The sequence below is a fragment of the Glycine soja genome, chromosome 15, assembly GCF_004193775.1.
Source record: "Glycine soja cultivar W05 chromosome 15, ASM419377v2, whole genome shotgun sequence".
Classification (NCBI taxonomy): Eukaryota; Viridiplantae; Streptophyta; class Magnoliopsida; order Fabales; family Fabaceae; genus Glycine; species Glycine soja.
The window spans coordinates 1,798,964-1,820,227 of NC_041016.1; the positions used below are offsets into that span (position 1 = coordinate 1,798,964).

A 21,264-nucleotide genomic window follows, 5' to 3' on the forward strand; every position below is an offset into this window, starting at 1 on the left:
TAACAGGTACTACAGCAAAATTAGACTTTGAAACATGTCAAATTAAATTCCAACACAAAATTAATCAATAAAAAAATGATGCACTGCAGGTTTCAACTGCTCCATCCCACAGAAATATCTGGGCAAAAAAAGAAAAGAAAAACTACATTTTTTAATCTGAATCCTGGTGGCAGATATTGAAACATCCTTTAGTATCTGTTGTAGGAGAGCTACAATCACATTTTCTTCTTCACTTGCAAGCCAAACACAATTTGAAACATTGATTGCACCTTCTCTTTCAGAAGAAGATACAGAAATAGAGGGAAAGAATATTAGGATTGAAAGGAGGGGAAGAGGAAAAAAAAAGAGATGCTGCCCATCCAGTAACAAAATAAGGTCTCCTGCCAATCCAGGAATTTCAAAACAGCCACTTCTGGATCCTTTTTCTAAAAGCTCTCTGAAGGGCACTTGTAGTGTGAGAGTTAATAGTGTATATGTATCCTCCAACCCAGTGTGGTTGGTAAGATGGGAAAAGAAGAAGCCTTCTCCACAGCAATATGATGTGACCATGCAGATACACATTGCGCCTTCAATCATCTCTCTTTACGCATAGTACATGTACAAGCTATTTGCAGCAGCACAAGCAATTGAATTCTCACTTGGATGCCATGCTAAGTGCAGCAACTTTGTTGTGAAATCAAAAGAATTCCCATTAGCATCCACTCCAGGGGCTTCTGCTCCTGTTCAAGAATATCGAATATTGAGACTTGTGACAACATTATAGTAACAAACCAATAAATATTTATGGAATCTTTGCTCAAATCATACAAGGGAAAATGAAAAAGAAAACTGACCCCGTCTTACAACACGTGTTATACTATTTCCCAGTGATCTCGAAGGCCTTGAAGGGGTTGGAACTTGTCGTCTGAGGGAACTCAAAAGTTAATATAAATGCTACTGCAATGCCTAACTAAAGACTATACTTGATGTCAGAGCTACCATAAAATTACCTCATTGGATTTTTACTGGCTTCTAGAGTTGTAGCCTCAGCACTTCCAGGGGCACAACCAAACACACGAAATAGATTACTGTCAACAAGTGAAACAAAATCGTAAGATGCAGGATAAACAATTCCAACGGCGATTGAACCGCAGATTAAGTTTGTATCAGAGACCTGTAAGAACCAGTTGCTACGCGCAATCCATCACCACTTAGACAACATTCGAACTTATCGAAGATTGAATCATTTTCATATAAATCACAAAGCTGGCACGTTCAAACAAAAAGCATAACCAGTTATAACTCAGACAAAACAGTAGAAAGAAATTCATAATTCATCACTTATCAAACCTTGGGTCTCAAATACTCATGAACCTGGAAAGTTGCAACGGGGCCTGAATCCATATTAATGTCCCACAACTGACAAAACAAGTCATTAGTGAAATGAGATGAAGCTTTAAGAATTTATAACATACAAGAAGAAATCCCCCAAACAAAGTCAGAAATGAAAGATGTCGATATGTTTATCTACACAACATTTGAATTTGAAAGGAACAGAGACCTAAATCAATAGTTATTATCCCATATATATATACTAGTATTAAAGGTTCATCTCCATGTCAATTTCCCACCCATTTGAATGGTTTTTTCCCTGCCCATTTCCCCCACCCATTTGAATGAATTTTTCCTGCCCATTTACATGGTTTTTTTCTGTCCATTGTGTGCCATCATTGGCACGAAATTTCTATTTTGATGATGATTCTGTATGCATATGAAATGTAGGAAGTTGAATTGGGGTTATATGCAGTATTTAGTTAATGTTATTTATGAAGAATTTTTTGTTAATATAATTTCTGAGTGTTGAGGTTATTTGTATGATAGATTAATTTTTGTACGTGGATTGGGTGTAAATTTTAACTTAAGAATTAAGTTAAGGTTAATTTTTTGCCAAAATCATGCTAAAAAAAGTTTCCTAAATAGTGTGTTTCTTTAAATATTTATTTTCATGCATATTTAATAAATTTCTTGCTAATTGAAAAATACTAGTAGTTAAAAAAATACATTCCCAAAATATTCTCCCTTTAACAGAAAGAATTGATTTTGAAATTAGAAAATTCCAAACCTTTAAAGTCATGTAATCACGACTTAGTATGTATCTTCCATCCTTCCCAAATTTTATGTCTGAGATAGAAGCAATAATCTCTGTGAAAAATGATCTGGACCCTGGGGCTTCCTGTTCCTCAAATCTGCATCAAATGCCAAGGGTATTGTTTATTAGAGTCTACCAGCTATTAAAAAAATACATAAATTCATGCATATAACAGGCTTCAGAAAAATTCTGCTTCAAAGTCCAGACCAATAATGAGAAACAGATGACCTATCCAGAAATTCTGTCAACTGTTTAAACATTTGTTAAAATCTGAAAGCCTTATGGGAGGAATGGGATACTTGTCAGGAACCAACAAGATTATAACAAAAGAATGTACTTACAGTTTAGCATGAGAATCACATAATGCTGATTGTCGCAAGTCAACAAGACGAATTGAACCCTTTGAACTGCTATATGCCAACGTATTACAATGTGTAGGGTGAAATTCTGCTGATGTTATAACCTCTGCAATAATAATATCTAGGGTCAAGGCTCAACCGATACTTTTAAAATGGAACTGAGCAGGCAAAAAAATAGAAAGCAAATTATTCTTCCTTCACTTTGCCCTAAAACTCATGCAAGCTCAAATACTATGTTCACTGCACTAAAACAGCCATCAATACAACCTTAAAACCCCAGTCTATCACTTGCAAATCCCCTCTCACTACCAACCTTCAACCCCCCTGTTTTTCCCTACCAACCTTCAACCCACCTGTTTTTCCCCTTGATTCACCCTACAAAACCAGAATTCTTATATGTTAAATTATAATCCTTACACTTTCCTACATCAAACAAATTGAGACCGGAAAGATTTACCCGGGCAAAAGGTGCTCAAGGGATGGATTTGCCTTAGTTTGACTTGGGTGATTTTTTTATCATGTTTCCCAACCCTAGAGCTGGTCAAGATTGAGTCTAGGTGAGGCTGTGCCAGCCACACCAGCCCAAAGCTTAGACAATACCTAATCCGAACAGCAAGCCTAAAGAGAAAACAGGAGATTGGACTGGTTGCATAAAATTGTGTCTCGTCACTCATTAAGTTACACATCTATGAAATAAAAATATATTATCAAAGGATAAAATTAGCATTACAAACATAGTTTGGATGCTTAAAACCACCATAAAGTAACATTTTTTTTTTCTGACATGGTAAATTTAGAATGGTTATTGTGAAACTTTTTAAGATGAACCCAGGTCCAACCCAACTTGAATGGCTCAAGTCTGGTAGAGAAATTTGAGCCCAGACCTGGCCCAATTTTTAAGATGAGTCAACAGGCTAGGTTGGATTAATGAACAGGGTAGGCCATGGCCCATGAGCACCCACTGTCAGTCAACTACAACTTATACGTTGCAATTATTTCTCGAACTATATAAATTAATTAATTTTAGAGTTTTACCCTGATACTGATAATGTATACACTAAAGGATAATTTTTCTTATCAAGCTTACCTGTCAGATCCTCCATATTTGCAGGCTTTACATCAACAATATTAAAACTTTGATTGCTAATTTCCAGGTTCCAAAGATTTATTCGCAAATCATCAGCTGATATGAAAGTTTCACCATCGCTAGAAAATATGAGCAACATAACACCATCCAAATTTGATCAGTATCTAGAAAACTATGAAAATTTTAAAAAAATAAAAACAATGTGCACAAAATCATGTAGACATAAAGCAACACCCCATAAAGAAAACAATTAATCATCTTTTTAAGAAACATCACAACAATAAGAGAAATAAAAATGATGAATGCAAGATTGACACTGAATAGCCTTTAATTAGAATGAGAACCAATTTCAACCAAAATTTGCTAGACTATGGCAAATACATATTAAGAAAACTAAAATACCTGTTATTTGAAATAGAATTGATGTGATAATCATGAGCGTGTGCATACACTCTACGACATCGAGCAACTAAACTGGTTTCATGGCTACTTACCTACATATTTTACAACACAGGTTAGTACTACAGATTCTCAAACAAGCAATTGTGGGTTTGAAAAGAAAGAACTTCAACCACTTCAAATTCTTTCTTCTCTTCTAAAGTATCAAGATCAGAGAGCATAATAATATAAAAACTAGTAAAAACTACACAAAAAAATGGAATAATCAAAAGACAAAATTAAACTCCACTATTTCTCTTGTTGCTTCTTCCTCTACTTTCCTTTTCTTTATTAAGAGGACTATCCAGGACAGCTAAAATTTCTACCCATATGAATATACTGAGATGCACCTATTAAAAGCACTTAAGCACACTCAAACACAACATGCTCTAAGTTTTAATAGTTATGCGTCAGTATGATTATTTGGATCAACTTTTTTTAGCTCCCCTTCTCCTTAAAAGGAGAAGCTGGACTAAACACAAATTCTGAAAAGCTCATAAAAATTAATCAGCTCAATTTTAGTAAAAGAAAAGGGAGAAGAGAAGGCTTTTTAAAAGTTAAGGGAAGAAGCTTTTAGGAAAAAAAACTGGATTCTCATTTTTTCTCTCTGTCCCCGCTCCCCTCTCTCATTCCCAGTTCTCTCGTCTCTCTCCCCACTCTCTCTCTCAGGCCATCTCTTAAGTTAAAAGATGAAAACTGTCAAACAGCTACTTTACTTTAAAAGCTCTTGTTTTCAAGCTTATACTTTAAAGTAGTTTTTAAGCAAAAATAAAATAAAATAACTGAACCAAACATTTGATAAGATTTCATTTATTTAAATAGAGAAATTTTAAGTTGTTACTTGTTATACCCTAAAATAAATTGAGAAATCTTTACTAGAATTATGAAATCAACCGCTATTAATATGTTTGTTGTACCAAGCTTTGTGAGTTCAACATATTTCTGCCAGGCTGTTTTAAATTCAATGCAAGAAGAAACAACATAACTTCATTTAATTTTGAAGAAGAAAAAGTAAGCATTGCAGAGCTTTGATGCTTTCAAGTTTATCTAATAATTTCTCGAATGTTCATAGTAAAAGTCATATCATGGAAAATCTTATCCTTCATGAATATTAACAGTAAAAGAATTGCAAGTGGAAGGGTTGAATACAACTACCATGGGTAATCTTAGTGATGGTAGGCCTCCTGGTGGAAATGAAAAGTCATTGCTTATATAATTGTATCTATCTGGAGATCCTCCATTTACAAGATATGGCCTAGAACTACTTGAATTGCTTGAACTAGCAATAGATCCATTCCCCATAGATTTTGAAGGGTCAACATTCATCTCAGAAATCTTCTTGACCTTCTTTTCTTGAACCTGTTCAATTATCAGATGAGGTAAAATATGAATGAATGACCTAGGGGATGATGGATCAATCAAATTATTCATATGAACACACAAGTCAACAACAACAGAAGTCAAGGAATCATATAAGTTTAAGACTAAGGCTTAAAGTCAACTCAGAGTACACAAAAAAGAAAAGGTGAACGACACTGTAATGGGACAGAGGTAGACCAAAGGCAAGACCTGTGTGATATGAAAAGGACTTGGGTGACAACTGAGTTGAGCCATAGATGACACGCAGAAAAGAGCAATGAGTTACAGGGATTGGCCAGAAATATGCTGACAAGCAGTAGGCCAATGGAATGGAGTCAAAACAGAGAAATCTTGGGGGTGCTAAAGTGCTTGCATGAAAGAGTATTCAATCAAGGGTTTTTAAATTCTTTGCTCTAAGGAGAAAAAGGGAGAAGCCATGAGATAGCCCCCAAAATGAGGTTAATGGGGGACGGAGACAGGTTTTAAATCCCTACTTAAAGTTGCAGCCGCAAATCACCATGATTTCTGTAACAGTAGAGGGTGAGAGCTGCAGAGCAAAAATATTTCTCAACACAATTTCTGCAGTGCCTAAGACTGACACCATGGCAGACTGATAGTGGCATTACATCATTCTATTAATAAATACAGTTCAAAATATAATTGGCAACTTAGAAGGCAAAGCCTTTCCAATAAAATCCAATTAGATAAAAGATATACGGGCTCAAGCATACATCTCTGTAACCAGAAAACTGCCAAAACATGTGAATTGGTAAAACTTAGTTCCTCAGAAGTGCAAACTTGTGCACAATTTATCAATGAATTGATAAATGACAGCACTGAAAACATGCTAAAGGTGATCATTCATTTCATACCTTCCAAAATTTGATCGTTTTATCATTTGTAGAAAGAAGGAACAGGGCACCATTAGCTGTTTGGCACCATCTGATTTTGTTGATTTTCTCTTCAATCTCCAAACTCTTAAGATAGTCAAACTGAAACAATGATCATACATTTATAAATATTGACTCTTCTGACCCATAGGATGTTGGTGCAACATTACTGACCAAATGATGATTACCTCTGGCTCATGACTCTGAAACTCTGTTTTGTAACGGAACTCAGGATGCCTACCAATAGAATAGTCCATCCTCTCCAAATCCCTTCTTGATCCACCATGCTGCATGTTTCAGAAAACATACATGTTACAATATTAAGTGCATAACAAGGAACCTATTTGGTTTTTTTTTTACACAAAAACACTTGCATAAGCAAAAAATAGTCTTACATCTTTTGTATCTGTTCTCTCAAAGAGAACCACTCGACCACCTCGATCACCAGTAGCAAGATGATCACCAGACTTGTCAAATTCAATAGCAGAAATTATGTCCACTGTAGGAAGACAATAAGGCCAATAATAAGGAAACTTTCACATTATCTTGAACCACAAACTAATTCAGATACAAAAGCACCGACGAAATTCCTCTTTTGCAACCATTAGGACACACACTCAGTCAGTCCCAATCTTCCCTCCCCTTGAAAGAACCTAATTCCATATCTAGATAGTTTCCTTCATATAACACCACATATCTGACTAACACTTATCGATATTTCCATTTTATTTTCACTTTTGTTTGGAAAGAAAATGAGGTTTCCTGCCTGGCACAGACAGGATTGCCACACACACCCATTCTTAAACTATCACCTAAATTAAAGAGACACCAACCTAGCAAACACTGCCAAAATCAAATTGTCTTTTACATTGTCAAAGACACATGTTAAGACCAGACCCCAACAGTCAATCGTCAACGCCACTCACTAAACTACACCACACCAAGATCTAAGCCATCATACTCAATAAACTCACACGTTGATTGACAAAACTAAAGCAACCAATCCTCAACAACAGAAGTGGCTGCAGCACAAACAACGCTAAAACCAAACAAGACCCACAACCAAACACGGATTAAAACACTGACCCAAAAGCCAAAACAAGCATTACTCGACAAAACAAACAAGGGGGCGACGAAACACGATCCGAAACGGATCGAATCAAACCCTAATCCCAAACCAGGAATTGGATCCGACAGAGAGACGAAAAGCATGCCCTCTTTTCTCACGCACGAATACGAGGTAGGACAATTACCTTCCTGAACCTCTTCCCCTGCCGTGCGTTCTCCGAAGACCTGCGAGAATTTCCACTCCAGAGGGTGCGGTGGAGCCGCCGGAGCTGCCACTACCTCATCGCCACCGTTCATTTGTCACGAAATCAACGGCCACCGAACACGCGACTGAATCGGCCAATCCTATGAGTGCATCAAAGATCGCTTTCTGGGTTTTCACAAGATCATAGGTTCACAAAGACCCGTCTAAAAAAAAATAAAATTTCTTTTCTCTTCTCTTTGGGTTCCCAGTTGAACCATTGGAACACAAAAAAGACCAAAATTTCTCTCTCTCCTATACCCCTTTCTCTATCTAAGTTATTCTCTCACTACAAGGAGAAAAATGGAATTTTCTGTATTAAAAAATTACTCAGCAAACGGTTTTTTGGAGATGAAAAAAAAAAAAAAAACATAATCACACGTACACACTAACACACACTTGTGTTTAGTTCTCTCTCGACAGTAGGCTCTGTTTGTTTTTTTACGTACCTAACTAAAACATATAATTATAAATTTTCCTCGTCTGTGATACCTCATTTGTTGTTACTCAACGAAGTGTACGTAGTTTGATTGGACTGTGATAGTCGAGGAGTGTATACTGTGTGGCCGGACTGGGATGGCTGTGTGGTACAGTCAGGTGAGGTTAAGAATAATTTTTTAAGATGATGAAGTTGATTAGTTAATTAAGGATCTGTTTGGATTGTTCAATTAAAAAAATGTCGTTCTATGAAATGACTTGAATGTCCTTGTTTTATTTATTTTTCGTACTTGTTTTTATCGGGAAACAAGACCATATTTATAAAAAGGAAGAGGATTTTTAAGAAATATTTTAATGAATGAAAAAAATTTGGTTACAAAAAAAAAGAAGACAAAATTTGGGTCTTGGATAATAAGATCGCTTTGCATGTGAGAATGGTGAGAAAACACATGCAATGCAAGCAGTCGTGTTACGAGTGTGTGATTACTTGTGCTTGCACAAGTTTCAATTCCAAACCTCTGTATGACCAATAACTTGATTTTGACATTTGAGATCATGAGATGGGCGTTTGCTCATACAGACACACGACACTTTTTTCTCTAGTATTTGGAGTTTTCTTCCCTTATGATGTTAGTGTTGTTACATTTTCTGTGCAATAGGTATTTACGCATATTTCAGCACTCATTCTAAAATAGGTAAGTATTTCTATTTTTCTTTTTAATATAAAGTTCAAATTATTTTGTCAATATTTGAAATTTTATCTGCCAAAGAAAACCTTTGAAATTTTATCATTTACTTAAACTTAGTTATGAAGACAACATTTTAAAAACTAAATAATAAATATTATCAATAACTAAGTGGAATATTTGAAGTGTAGGAACTTCATGTGTCAGATTGCAAGTGTAAGAATGACAAAGCTATATCTCTAAAAGTAAACCCCTAGGCCGTTGTCTAATAGATTTGTCATGATTTTTTTTTTCTTTAGGGGGGATGAAAGGATTATTTACGATGGACAATGACAAATTCCTAAATGATTGCTATATACTGCGTGAGGTCGTGTTCACGATGATTGAAGCTCAACTTTGAAATTGACATGGCACCATCATGCAGGGGAAGAAGACGTCATTTGGGTGTGTGTGTTTCATAACACGATTGCTATTGATCGAGGAAAAACAGAGAAAATGAGGCTAGTCTTGGAACAAATCGTGCATAGGTTAGGTGCAACCCATGTGCAGGGATAACCAATAAGTAAACAAGAAATTATATTTAATTAGTAAACATCTTAGGCACTAAACGGAATCTTTTTTAAAGAAAAACGTCAATAACAAACTTTTTTAACACTGCTATAAACATATATTATTATTAATTAAAATTTATTTAAAACCATAAATTTGTTTAAATTTCTCTATGTAATGAGTTTATTCGTAATTTTATTGTTTCAAACATATTTTCACTTAGGTACTTGTTAGATGAAGTCTCTTATCAATTGGATCTTCATATATCCAAAAATTTAATGGATTTTTCTTTAGTTGAATAAAGCCAGTGATTCTCTTGTAATATATATATATATATATATATATATATATATATATATATATAGTAAAAAGGATGTAAAAAGAAATGGTTAAGAAAAGTTTGTCATTGTTTGGACAACTGATTTCTGATTACCCTTGCTTTGTGCATTGTATTGCTTTCAATTCTTATTATACTGATAACTATAGTTACATTTTTTTTATCTTAGGTAATAATATAAATTAGTGAGTAAAACAATAAACAGTTTTAAATGTAAAAAAAAGCTTTAAATATATTAAATGGTTTTTAGCAAATAAATTGAATTATTTTTTAAAATAAATAAAAAATTATATTTGTAATCTCTTAACTTATCCACGCACCTGATGCATATAATAGAAAATTCGTTATAAATATAATATTGTGTGACTGTACTAAGTATGCAGCTTTATTAGTATTATTTTTTATTAGTGATTGTAATATTTTTGTTGTCATTTGGAGTTTATTTTACTGTTTTAACGTTTAGGACTTGTATAGCATATTTGCTCGAAAGCTCTGCCGGTGAATTATTGTCGCGGCTTATAGTATTTTGCCATACAAGGTAGCAGAGTTAGAGGGTTACATATACTGAAGCATTGGGTCACTCACATTGGTAAGTTTCTTTAGAAATATTTTTATAATAAGAAGAAAAAAATAAAAATAAACTTCTCTATAAATTAATCATTAATTAATTTATAAAAGTTCTTTCATATAATTTTTCTAAGAGATGAGAGAACATCTACAAATTAATTAATAAAAAAATAATTTTAACTTTTTTGAGAAACTCTTTTTTTTTTTCAAAAAATATTTCTGGAAAAACTTATCCAAATATGTTAAGTTGTTTATTCTCCGGGTTAATACTGTATTGCCCTTGTTGAAGAGTTACATATATTGAAGTAGGGTGTATTTGAATAAAGTTCAGTTCAATTGAACATGAATAACCATAGGAACATAGATTCACATTGGAAGTTCACTGGGAAGTGGGAATGGAGACTCAAACGTGTAAACAAACACACACATAGACATGTCTGGTGGGATTTGTGGAAATGGAAGTAACAACAGGTTTTGCTTGTGAAGTAGTTTAATTAGTCGCTTTGGCATATCAAGTTTGTACATCAGAGCTTCTCGGTCTTAATATGATATGAGAAGTTTTCTAGTTCGTGTCTCTTCTCTCAATTCTTTCTCTCTTGTTTACATCATAACACAATTAATCTTCAAGTTTCTTTATTCAGCCTATTTTTTCTCAAATATAACATGATCCTTAACATCATTTCGGCTTCCATCATCCTTAACATAATCATTTTATCATTTTCCCAAATAACTCTTTAGAGTTATAGTCTCAAGTTTGTACTGTCCAATTACCTTCTGCTCTAATCTTGCATAAAATCAGGTAGACTTTCTTCATGTCAATTTGTTACATATTAGGGTGATATTGCATCATTCTTGTTATTCAGTTTCACAACTAATTTTTTCCACTTCAGGGCATAGAGCATGAAGGGCACTGTACTGCTTTTGCACGTACATGATTGTTGCATGTACCTCAAATTGCATTGCTATAGATGATTCTACTTTACCTGTACTTTCCTGTCCCATTAATTGTGCTGTTGATAATAAACGGATAACATTGTGGCATAATAGGCTAGGCAATTTGTCTAATAAAGTTCTCAGTTGTTGAACAATAAATTGCCCCTTTCTCCTTCTGGTTCATGTCTATCTACTTCTTGTTCAATTTGTTCTTTGGTTAAAATGAGAAAGCTATCTTTTCCTTCCAATCTACAATATGTAGCTGATTTTTCTTTTGACTTAATTGACAGTGATATAGCTAGGGGTCCTTATCGCCATAAGACACATCATGTTGAGCAACATATTTTAACTTTGATGGATGATCACTCTTGATCAACTTAGACTTATTTGATGGCTGAAAAATTGGAAGGTCCTGATTGAATCATGCAATTCTTTACAATGATCAAACTCAGTTTAGAAAGGTGATCAAACAATTTAAGTCAGATAATACCAAGGATTTCGTTTTAATTAGTTTCCTTCAATAACTATAAACTATCCGTCAGTTGTCTTGTGTCCAACAACCCGAGCAAGATTCTTTCAATAGCAACATTAATTAAACGTTAAGCTATATATATAAAATATAAAATGTACCACACACTGACACACATGAATCTCATAACAAATGCAAAACTACATATTTGAAAGATCTGAACCCTTACAATCATATCAATACAGGTTAGTACATAAACAGGATACTATAAAAAGTTATTTACGGTTTATATGATCTTTCTATTACTTCTTTTGTCAATAAATAATTTAAAATTTCACATTTCCCCGTTTATGTAACCATTAATTAATTAATTAATTAGTTGACTGTCCACCCAGAGATAATTTTACAAATGAATTTTGAGTTCGTTCATAGGTAAAAAAGAAAAAAGGAAGCTGATCAACTGCATGAAGCACTCAATAATAGTATTTTAGGCACGTCAAATACCCTGGTCTTTTCTGTGTTATATTCTGTTTGTTTTGTAAATGCAGTTTGAATGCTTAACTCCTCCCCAAGATCTTTGTTATGCTCACCTGTGTTGGTAGTACTATACTAATTTGCTAAATGTTAGGGTCTGCATTCAACGTCATTAATTAAGAAGTTTCAGATATAAAAAGATATTTCATAATTAATCACATCATTAATTATGATAATTAATTAATTACATTATTCGTAGTAATAGAATATTATTTTTATTTTATAAACAGCTATAAAATAATATTTCCTTTTTTATAATAATTATAATCTTGGTGGTAGCAAAAAATATAATAATATTTCACTAAAATATTTATTTTATTAAATTAAATTCTCTAATTTAATTATCAAATAAATTATTTTTTTATAAAGATTGAAACACTAATTTGTACATGATTTCATAAGTTCAATACTAAACTAGTAATAAATTATTCATAATTTATTTATTTATTAATCAAGATAGACGTCTAACAACATTTTTTAATGTTATGATAGCATGAAGTAACATCATTTACCTTCTAGAACTACAAGAAAAATATAATATTTTCTTTCATTATTTATAACTCAAAATTAACTCTAAAATATAATATTATCATCAAACTAGCTAACATATTGAATTAATGAATGACGTAAGAAACTATTTTCTTCATTTATTCAATTGTCTTGGCTAACAACTTAATTCTATTATAGATCTCAAACTCAACCTATGATTGATGGATTCTTTCTTCATTAATCATTAATTCTATAAGTATTTAATTATATCCAATATTCATCCAACTAGTGCTCTAAGGCATGAAGTGTCTGAATTTAAAATATAAAAAATATTTTGTTAATTATTATAATAATCTCATGTCAATAAAGATTATTATATTTTTTTATTGAGAACTTCTTATTGACATATAAGACAGTGTTAATTATTAGAAATTCTCAATTAAACTAGTTCAATAATGACATCCACATATTCATCATCTATATATGCAATCTAATAAATAAAATATGTTAATCTTTATCCAATAAATATCATTACATATATATTGATCTATCTAAATTATTGATACTATATTTACAATAATCATACTATCAAAAATAGTTTAGATTAAACTTATAAAAGATTTATTTTTCATAATTATAATCTCTGTCATGATAACAAACCGACTTGTCAAATTAACAATTTAATAAAATAATAAATATGATAATAAAATAAAGAATAATTCCTTCATAAAATTAATAATATAATAGATTTGACCTTATACATACATATTTATACCTAACAGTTTTTTTTTTTTTTTGGTATTATGTTTGTTTTGTAAATGCAGTTCGAATGCTTAACTTCTGCCTAAGATCTTTGTTATGCTCATATGTGTTGGTAGTACTACTAATTGCTAAATGTTAGGGCCTGCATTGAACGCCAAATTGGGGTCTATGTTGTGCAAGAAAATAGTATATAATATCAAATTAAAAATACGAACACTAACTCTCAACATGCACCAGAATGGTCCATTTTTTAAATGGACATGTGCTAATCCACAGGAAAATAAAGTGGCAATGCACAGAATTTTCTTTAGTCTTGTCCTACTTTGCCCTGTTGTTAAATTAGCAGGATTTGTTGAATAAAATAGGACAGCACACATCCTCTAGACCCAACTTTTCCTAATATGCATACATTTAATCCTATCTATCTATATATCTGTATGCAATTGCGCTGCCACTATTGAGTACCTCAAATTCCAATAGCAATGCACTATTAAACACAATTTTTTAACCCACTTTTTATTATTAGTTAATATTTATTAAAAATTATGAATAAAATTTATTAAATAAAAAGTGAGACTTATAAAAAAATTGTGAATTTAAGAAAGTTTATTCCGTAATAAAGAAAATATTTAAAAAGGTGAAATAGAAAATGTATTACAAGCCTTTCTCTGTTTCCAAAATATGAATCAAATCAATAAGGATAAGAGATAACATAAACAAGATGCTTGGAGTTGATTGATGGGTTTTATCTGCTCCCCATGTGAACGAAAAATGGAGATATTCCTCTTGTCAAGTTTTTAAGCTTATCTAAATTGAACGAATATATTACGTGTGTGTATGTAAAGGCTTATGGCAAAGAATAAATAGCCAGACTGCGATTTTATTAGTAAATTGCACCCCACTTCAACTAACTAAAATCCACATCATTTCATACCGAAAGAGAAAACGCCAAAACAGATACTGAGCGAAAGGAGGAGGCATGATGTGTGTAGTGTCGATTATTCTTTTCAAAGTGGCGTTTGACATAGAAGATGATGATGCTTAATTAAGAAATTAACTTTTCTATTCAATGTAGCCACTCACCTCCAACATCATCTCCTCTATAATTCTATTTTTTTACTCTTGTTATGTTAAATTCCTTAATGTTGCAGATATTAACTCTACGAGAATCCTTTGTTATACAAGTTTTATTCATGCTACTGAGTGATATTATATGTTCTTAATGCTCCTTATTGATTTGTCATTAGTTGAATGATTTCAAGTTGCATGTGTTTATAATTAGAAATCTTTGTAAATGTAATTGATCTTGAGCTAGTTTGCTTTATATTGAGATGAATCTAGAAATATATAAAACTTTTTTTTTGCAACAGAATATATAGAACTTATTGATGTATGTGCTATTGTGGATTTCTAAATTTAATGTTTAAATCAATCCTCTTATACTCTAAGAGATTAAAGCATTGGGGTTAATTCTAAGGGTTGGACTTTAATCAAAGAAATTAGACATATAACCTAATTTATTAAATTTCAATTTCAATATTTGTGAATGAACTTAAGTTGGATTAGGTAAATTTATAGAAATAAGCCATTAAGAAAAATTTATTTTTAATACAAGAGGTAAGGAAGAAAAAAGAGACAAAAAACACTAGTTATGTGGAAAAGCTGAACCCATGGCATCAACTAACAACAGGTGATTTATATCTCTATGGGCCTCATCAAGCTAAACAAAAAAATGCTCCCATTTTGGCTAAGAAGTTCAGACATTGGTCCCCCTTTCTCCACATGTGACACATTTGCAATATCAATTCCTTTGCACTATTGTTTTAAAAGCTTCTATCTCATTACTATAAAAATGCTAGATAGGTGTTCGGCCCCGCAACAGGCTCAATTGTGTGTTTTGAATTTGCATAGCACACCACATGCTTAAATCTCATGTCCCAACACACCTTAAATCCTATGAGAAAAAAAACAATTATTATGTTTTTATTTTGAATTTATCGTTTTCAATTATCGGGCAAGATTGTAAACCTTTTTTTTTATTGATTTTAAGATGTATAAATTGTTTTTCATTTGATTCATTTATATAAAAATTATGAAAACCAACTAACGTTGAGAAAAAATGATATAAACATGATAAAAATTATATGAAAAGTGAATTTCATGAATAATCGAAACCTGAAAATTTTAATCATATCCTTTCCTCTTCTTGCTCATTAGGCTATTTTTTTCCATGCAATTTTCACCTCATTTATGTCTATTTTTGTTTCAAACATTAATTTATTTTCATAGTTTTCATACATGTAAATATAATAGGATAAATTTCATGTTAACTCAATAAAAAATGGTTCAAAATCATTCCTAAAGTAAAAAATGACAAGCATTTCAAAAGGATAAATATGACATTAATTAAATAAGGGAACATTTTAAAACTTTTAAAAATTATGGAGTTATAAGGTTGATTTAATGGTGAAGAAATAATATAAGGGAAAGAGATTGTAGGCTTGAATTTCTCTGCTAACAAGAAGCTAAAAACTAACCATATAACATTTGGTCGATAGAGAAAACCTTTAAAAATTAGGGATTAATTTAAAAAAAAAAACGACTTATCAACAAAGAGAATAGAATTCCTAAAAGTCCTCTTATTTAAAATTGATTGTTGAATTTTATAACATAAGATAAATTTCACCAATATATTCGAGATAATTAATAAAGTGTTATTTTTTTGGCACAGATAAAGTGTTATTTTAGTAATGATTTGTAATTTTATTATATTTGATATTAATGTAGGAAATTGAAATATTGATTGAATAATTAATTAAAAATATTAATTCAATTTGACATAAAAATTTATAAGACAGAAGAATTGTCTACGGACTAGAGTAAAACATGGAATTTATTTATAATATAAAGATAAACAAATAATTAATTATGAGCTGTAGCTTGATAGATTGGTGTCTTTATTTGCAAAACAACAAACAAGGCGAAGAATACAAAGCAGAATCTAAATTGAGGTGAGATTTCCATCAGTTGGGCTGGGAGTAACGTGATGATATCCAAGTGTGTAGATAATAAACCAGAATAAAATAACAAAAGAAAGCCACGATCACTATAAATACCCATCAATCTCCATTAGGAATAACAATAAATATTCGATGGAATCTATACCTTTTGGGTTTGTTAGGCTTCACGATCACTATAAATACCCTTCAATCTTCTCTCTGGATATTGAATCCAAGAAAGACACGATTTTGAGAGCAGTAGGAGACACCCGATAAGAATCTGATTCTTGGAGCATTGCCATTTTATCTTGTACATTCGCTTAATTTGTAACTACAATGGCTGGAATTGTAGTGGTTTTTGACTTCGACAAGACCATCGTCGACTGTGACAGTGATAACTGGGTTGTTGACGAGTTGGGTTTCAATGAATTGTTCAATCGGCTCCTTCCCACAATGCCTTGGAACACTCTCATGGTAAGCTTTTGATTTGCTTCAAATATATGTTTCTCATTGTCAGTTGTTCTATGCCCTATTTTTTTTTCTTTTCTTTTCAAGAAAACATATTTAAAGATGTCAAGTCACACTGTATAACACATCCTTTTATACAATTTTTTTTGTTAGTTAAAATTTATTACATAAAGCAAAATTTTGTGAGTCTCATGATATTAAATGAAATTTTCATAATGATTTGTTAGTCTTTTCATGCTAATTTGATTACAGGTTTTTTTTGTGGGATTGTATCCCACATTTTGTTTCAACCGAGTTCTATAGGAATAAAATTGGTCTTCCAAATTATATGTTCAAATAGTTTGTTTCTTCATGGGTTTGGTGCATGTTCTCCCATGATTTTGTATTTGTCTTTGTTTTATTTTAATGAATTTCTTGGGATTCTTCTAATAGGCATCATGTTGATAGTGTCAACCTCATTGAGATCATGCCCACATTTGTCTATTTGAATGGTCTCCCTTTTGGTTAAAAAATCATAATGATGTTACTTTCAATAAGCTCTACATAACAATAAAAAATGTATTAGAAAGAATGTGTCATTGACACTTCACAACATTTTTTTTAGTTTCTTATTATTTGCATTTTGGTTTGGTTTTGGCTTTAATAGGATAAGATGATGATGGAGCTTCATTCCCATGGAAAAACCATTGAGGACATTGTGCAAGTTCTTCAGAGGATTCCTATACACCCCAGAATAATCCACGCCATTAAAGCAGCGCATGCTTTAGGGTATGTTATGTTTCTCTTTCCTTAATTTCTTTTTCCTTCGGTTTTCATATAGATTTTTTTTTTTTTTTACTTTTTATAATTACTTTGGGGAGGAAGAAATATATGGTAGCATTTTGTGATTTTCAGGTGTGATTTGAGGATTGTAAGCGATGCAAATACGTTCTTCATCGAAACAATTTTAAAGCACTTAAAAATAAAGGAATGCTTCTCAGAGATCAACACTAACCCGGGTTATATTAATGGAGAGGAAAGGCTACGAATTTTGCCTTACCATGACTTCAACAATTCTCCCCATGGATGCACTCTGTGTCCTCCAAACATGTGCAAGGTCTATTATTTCATAAGTCCTTATAAAATATTAAAAACTATCACTTAGATTCACGCAAAATTTAGTTCCAAACTTCACACTAAACAATACTTAAGAACATGGGTGCTCACTGTCACTGGATTCAATGAGTTCATTCATAAGTCCTGACCTGAATGGTTGACCATACACCAAAGTCTCCAGAGTTTGTCTTACAAAAACAAAAAAGTCTCCAGAGTTTGCTTTAAAAAGAAATGTCAAACCAATCGAAATTCCTAACCTTGTTTAGGCCTTTGATTTGTGCCCTCAAGATCTTACATTAAGTTTTAAGTAGTAGAAATTATATAATAATTTCGACCGATGTTGAGGATCGAAGACTCTAGACAATATTCCATTCACAAAATTTGTGTATCAACCAGCAAAAAATTGAAACTTGATAAGTTAACCGATAAAATTTAAATTTTTTGATAAAATCGTTAAAATAATATAAAAGAAAAAATAATGATAAAATAGAGAAAATGAAACATGATCAGAATGCTTTAAACTACTTAAAAATAAATTATTTACCAAAATATAATTACACATTTTTAACTTAGTCAAATAAATTAAAAACTAACTTAAATGTTTTACCATATACACTTATTATAGTCTATGAATTGAAGATTGCTACAGTGGTTGAGATTATTCTTTTTCCCCCTACAGGGTGAAATCATAGAGAAAATCCAAGACTCAATATCTTCAGGAGAAAAAAAGAGGGTCATATATCTTGGGGATGGTAGTGGGGACTATTGCCCAAGCCTGAGGCTAAAAGACAAAGATTTTGTGATGCCAAGAAAGAATTTTCCTGTATGGGAGTTAATATGCAAAGACCCTTTGCTCATTAAAGCTGAAATTCATGAATGGAGCGATGGAGAAGAACTGGAACGAATTTCGCTGCAGCTAATCAACAAAATTTCTTTGGGAGAAAGTGCTCAGAACATTTCTGCTGATTGCAAGTTGGAGACTATACGAGAGCCTTTTCCTCAAGTTCTACTAGCTCACCGATAAGACCCCTTTAATATCTTTGGATATCTCATCTACCTCAAAGATAGCTAGTTTTTTTTTTTTTCATGTCAAATGCTAATAAGTGTTTTTAGATATTAACTAAGGAATTAAAAGGATAATTTTTTTATTGAGATGCATAAAATGATACTGTTTATTTATTTTTATAATAAATATTTTTTTTAGTTTATTAGCCAATATTCTAGTAGCTTATTAATTTTTATTACTTGTTTTGATTCTGGGTTAACCTTTTCTAAAGTTTTCAATATTGGAAACTTGAGGAAAGATCAGTTCGCTACAGTATTATTCCTTTAGCTTTTATGCCTATAAATTACAGTTTTTATTTTGTGGGTTTATTGAAATCTTAAATTTAGACTACATTTGTTTAATCTTATGAACAACACGTTAAAGTGGGAAGTGTCGGGCCGAGTCATAGAGTTGGGTTGGGTTGGATCTTACACACCCCTCATCTCTTTGAAATTTGAATGATACATGTGATCTTAAAAAAAAAACAAAAAAAATTCTTTTATTAATCATTAAAAAGATAATAAAATAAAAAATATTTTCAGAAAAGATAATGAAATAGCAATGATACATCATACATGCTGATGTGAGAATTGAAAAACAAAATTTTTACGATAGATAATAAATTATTGTTATCGATAACATTATTATTATTATATTAGATTAATTTAGTTAATTGATTAAATACACAATTAATTAACTATAACAGATGATTTCTCTATGATTTATTTGCTTTTTAATTTTATACCAAATTACCTTTTGAGTAATCATTATAATTTGATGGTGATATTTTCAATATGAATCAAAACGATTTTTAGCATAAATTTGAGCATATTAAATAAAAAATTATGAGTATACATCAATCACAATTTAATATAATTAATACATAGTAAGAATATTATTTATACCTTTTTTAAGGTAAAAGTGTTATTTATATCATTTTAAGCCTTTTCCTGTAACACTCTTCCATTCTACATGATATATCTTACAAATTCAAACTCTGTTTCAGAGCCACCATAATTATTAACAGAGCATGTTTTAAGGTGCGATAAAATGCATCTAGGAACACCATCATCATCGTAACCAGAATCAGCCGTAGCCTGTTTAGCAATATACACGGCGTAAAATTAGTAAACATAAAAAAAAAAAAAAAAAACACCCTTGGAGGCTTTAAACTTAGCAAACCTGACAAGATTTTGAAGTTTCGGACAATACTTGATCACTTTAAACACCTCCACCTAGAGATGACAGAGTATATGCAGATTAATGTGATTTACCAGTTAATGGAGCATTTTTTCTTCTTTTCTTTGTAACATCTGTAATTTTTTTTTTTCGAATTCTACCCTTTTTCTATCATAAGTTCATAAGTTCTTTTCTTTGTAACATCTGTAAATGTTTTTTTTTTTTAATTTTACCCTTTTCTTATCATAAGTTGTTTTGTTTAAATGAATATTTGTCTCTTAAAATTATAAGGTCCTCTTAATTTTCTTTTCATCTTTTTTATATCTGTTTTCCTTTTAACATTAATATCATTTTATTTTCAATGAACAATATATATAATAATTTATTGAAAAATAATTATATTTTATTTTTTATGATTAATATTCTAAATCTTTAATCTCTAGTAATATTACTATAAGAGAGTGAAAACGCTAAATTTTTAATTAGAATTTTTGTTAAATAATTAGAATATTAATTTTATTAATTGTTATGTTGAATGATTATTTTTATAATTTTATTTATTTATCACTTAAGTTTAAATAAATCAATGGTATATTTGTTTAAGTTTAAATTATTTAATAATAATTTTTTTATTAAAATTGTAGTAATTATTTTAATTAATTTTTTATAAATTTATTATTATTAACTTTATACCTAACTGAAACGAGAGTTAATGATACTAAAATGGGTATGTAAATATCCAATTCGAAAATAAAAATAAAAATTGTTATCCATATAACTCTGATATAACTATGAGATGAAATACAAATATTATTTTTACGTTAGAATACGAGGATGGATATGCTACACATAACCTAATCATCCTGCCTCACGCAATTCAATGAGGATTAAATTGCGAAATTGGGGAATCAAGTCTTCAATAATTTTCACTTTGAAATTCATATGTAAGAGGTGCATCCCATCAACAAAATATTAGAAATCCCCATTTTCATTGAAAGATGAAAAGAAATGGCAATCAAATCAAGTATACAGTACCCAATTGATGCGCAGGACCTGAACATTACAAACAACTTCCAATGGAATAAGACCTTTATCCATAACCACACTGACTAATTTGGGTAATTTTTTAAAATTTTGCTTCATT

The 21,264-nt window shown here is 31.2% G+C and overlaps 2 protein-coding genes across 3 annotated transcripts; one reads left to right on the top strand and one right to left on the bottom strand.

Moving 5' to 3' along the window:
• Positions 1–10: 10 nt before the first annotated feature.
• Positions 11–7,855, bottom strand: LOC114388203 (serine/threonine protein phosphatase 2A 55 kDa regulatory subunit B beta isoform). Of its 2 annotated transcripts, none has more exons than XM_028348564.1 (14): positions 7,515–7,855; positions 6,657–6,760; positions 6,450–6,548; positions 6,244–6,363; positions 5,168–5,371; positions 3,977–4,068; positions 3,575–3,693; positions 2,470–2,593; positions 2,102–2,225; positions 1,330–1,398; positions 1,154–1,245; positions 990–1,067; positions 834–904; positions 11–719 (listed from the first exon to the last, which is right to left on the bottom strand). In XM_028348564.1, exons 1-14 carry the CDS (start codon positions 7,624–7,626, stop codon positions 583–585), a joined length of 1,545 nt encoding a protein of 514 aa, XP_028204365.1. In that variant the 5' UTR covers positions 7,627–7,855; the 3' UTR covers positions 11–582. The 2 variants fall into 2 exon arrangements, with proteins under 2 accessions (XP_028204365.1, XP_028204364.1); XM_028348563.1 differs by having other exon boundaries at positions 5,165–5,371; positions 7,515–7,853.
• Positions 7,856–16,545: 8,690 nt separating this feature from the next.
• Positions 16,546–19,079, top strand: LOC114387459 (inorganic pyrophosphatase 2-like). Its single transcript, XM_028347652.1, has 4 exons — positions 16,546–16,807; positions 17,448–17,569; positions 17,696–17,897; positions 18,576–19,079. Exons 1-4 carry the CDS (start codon positions 16,670–16,672, stop codon positions 18,918–18,920), a joined length of 807 nt encoding a protein of 268 aa, XP_028203453.1. The 5' UTR covers positions 16,546–16,669; the 3' UTR covers positions 18,921–19,079.
• The last annotated feature ends 2,185 nt before the right edge of the window (positions 19,080–21,264 follow it).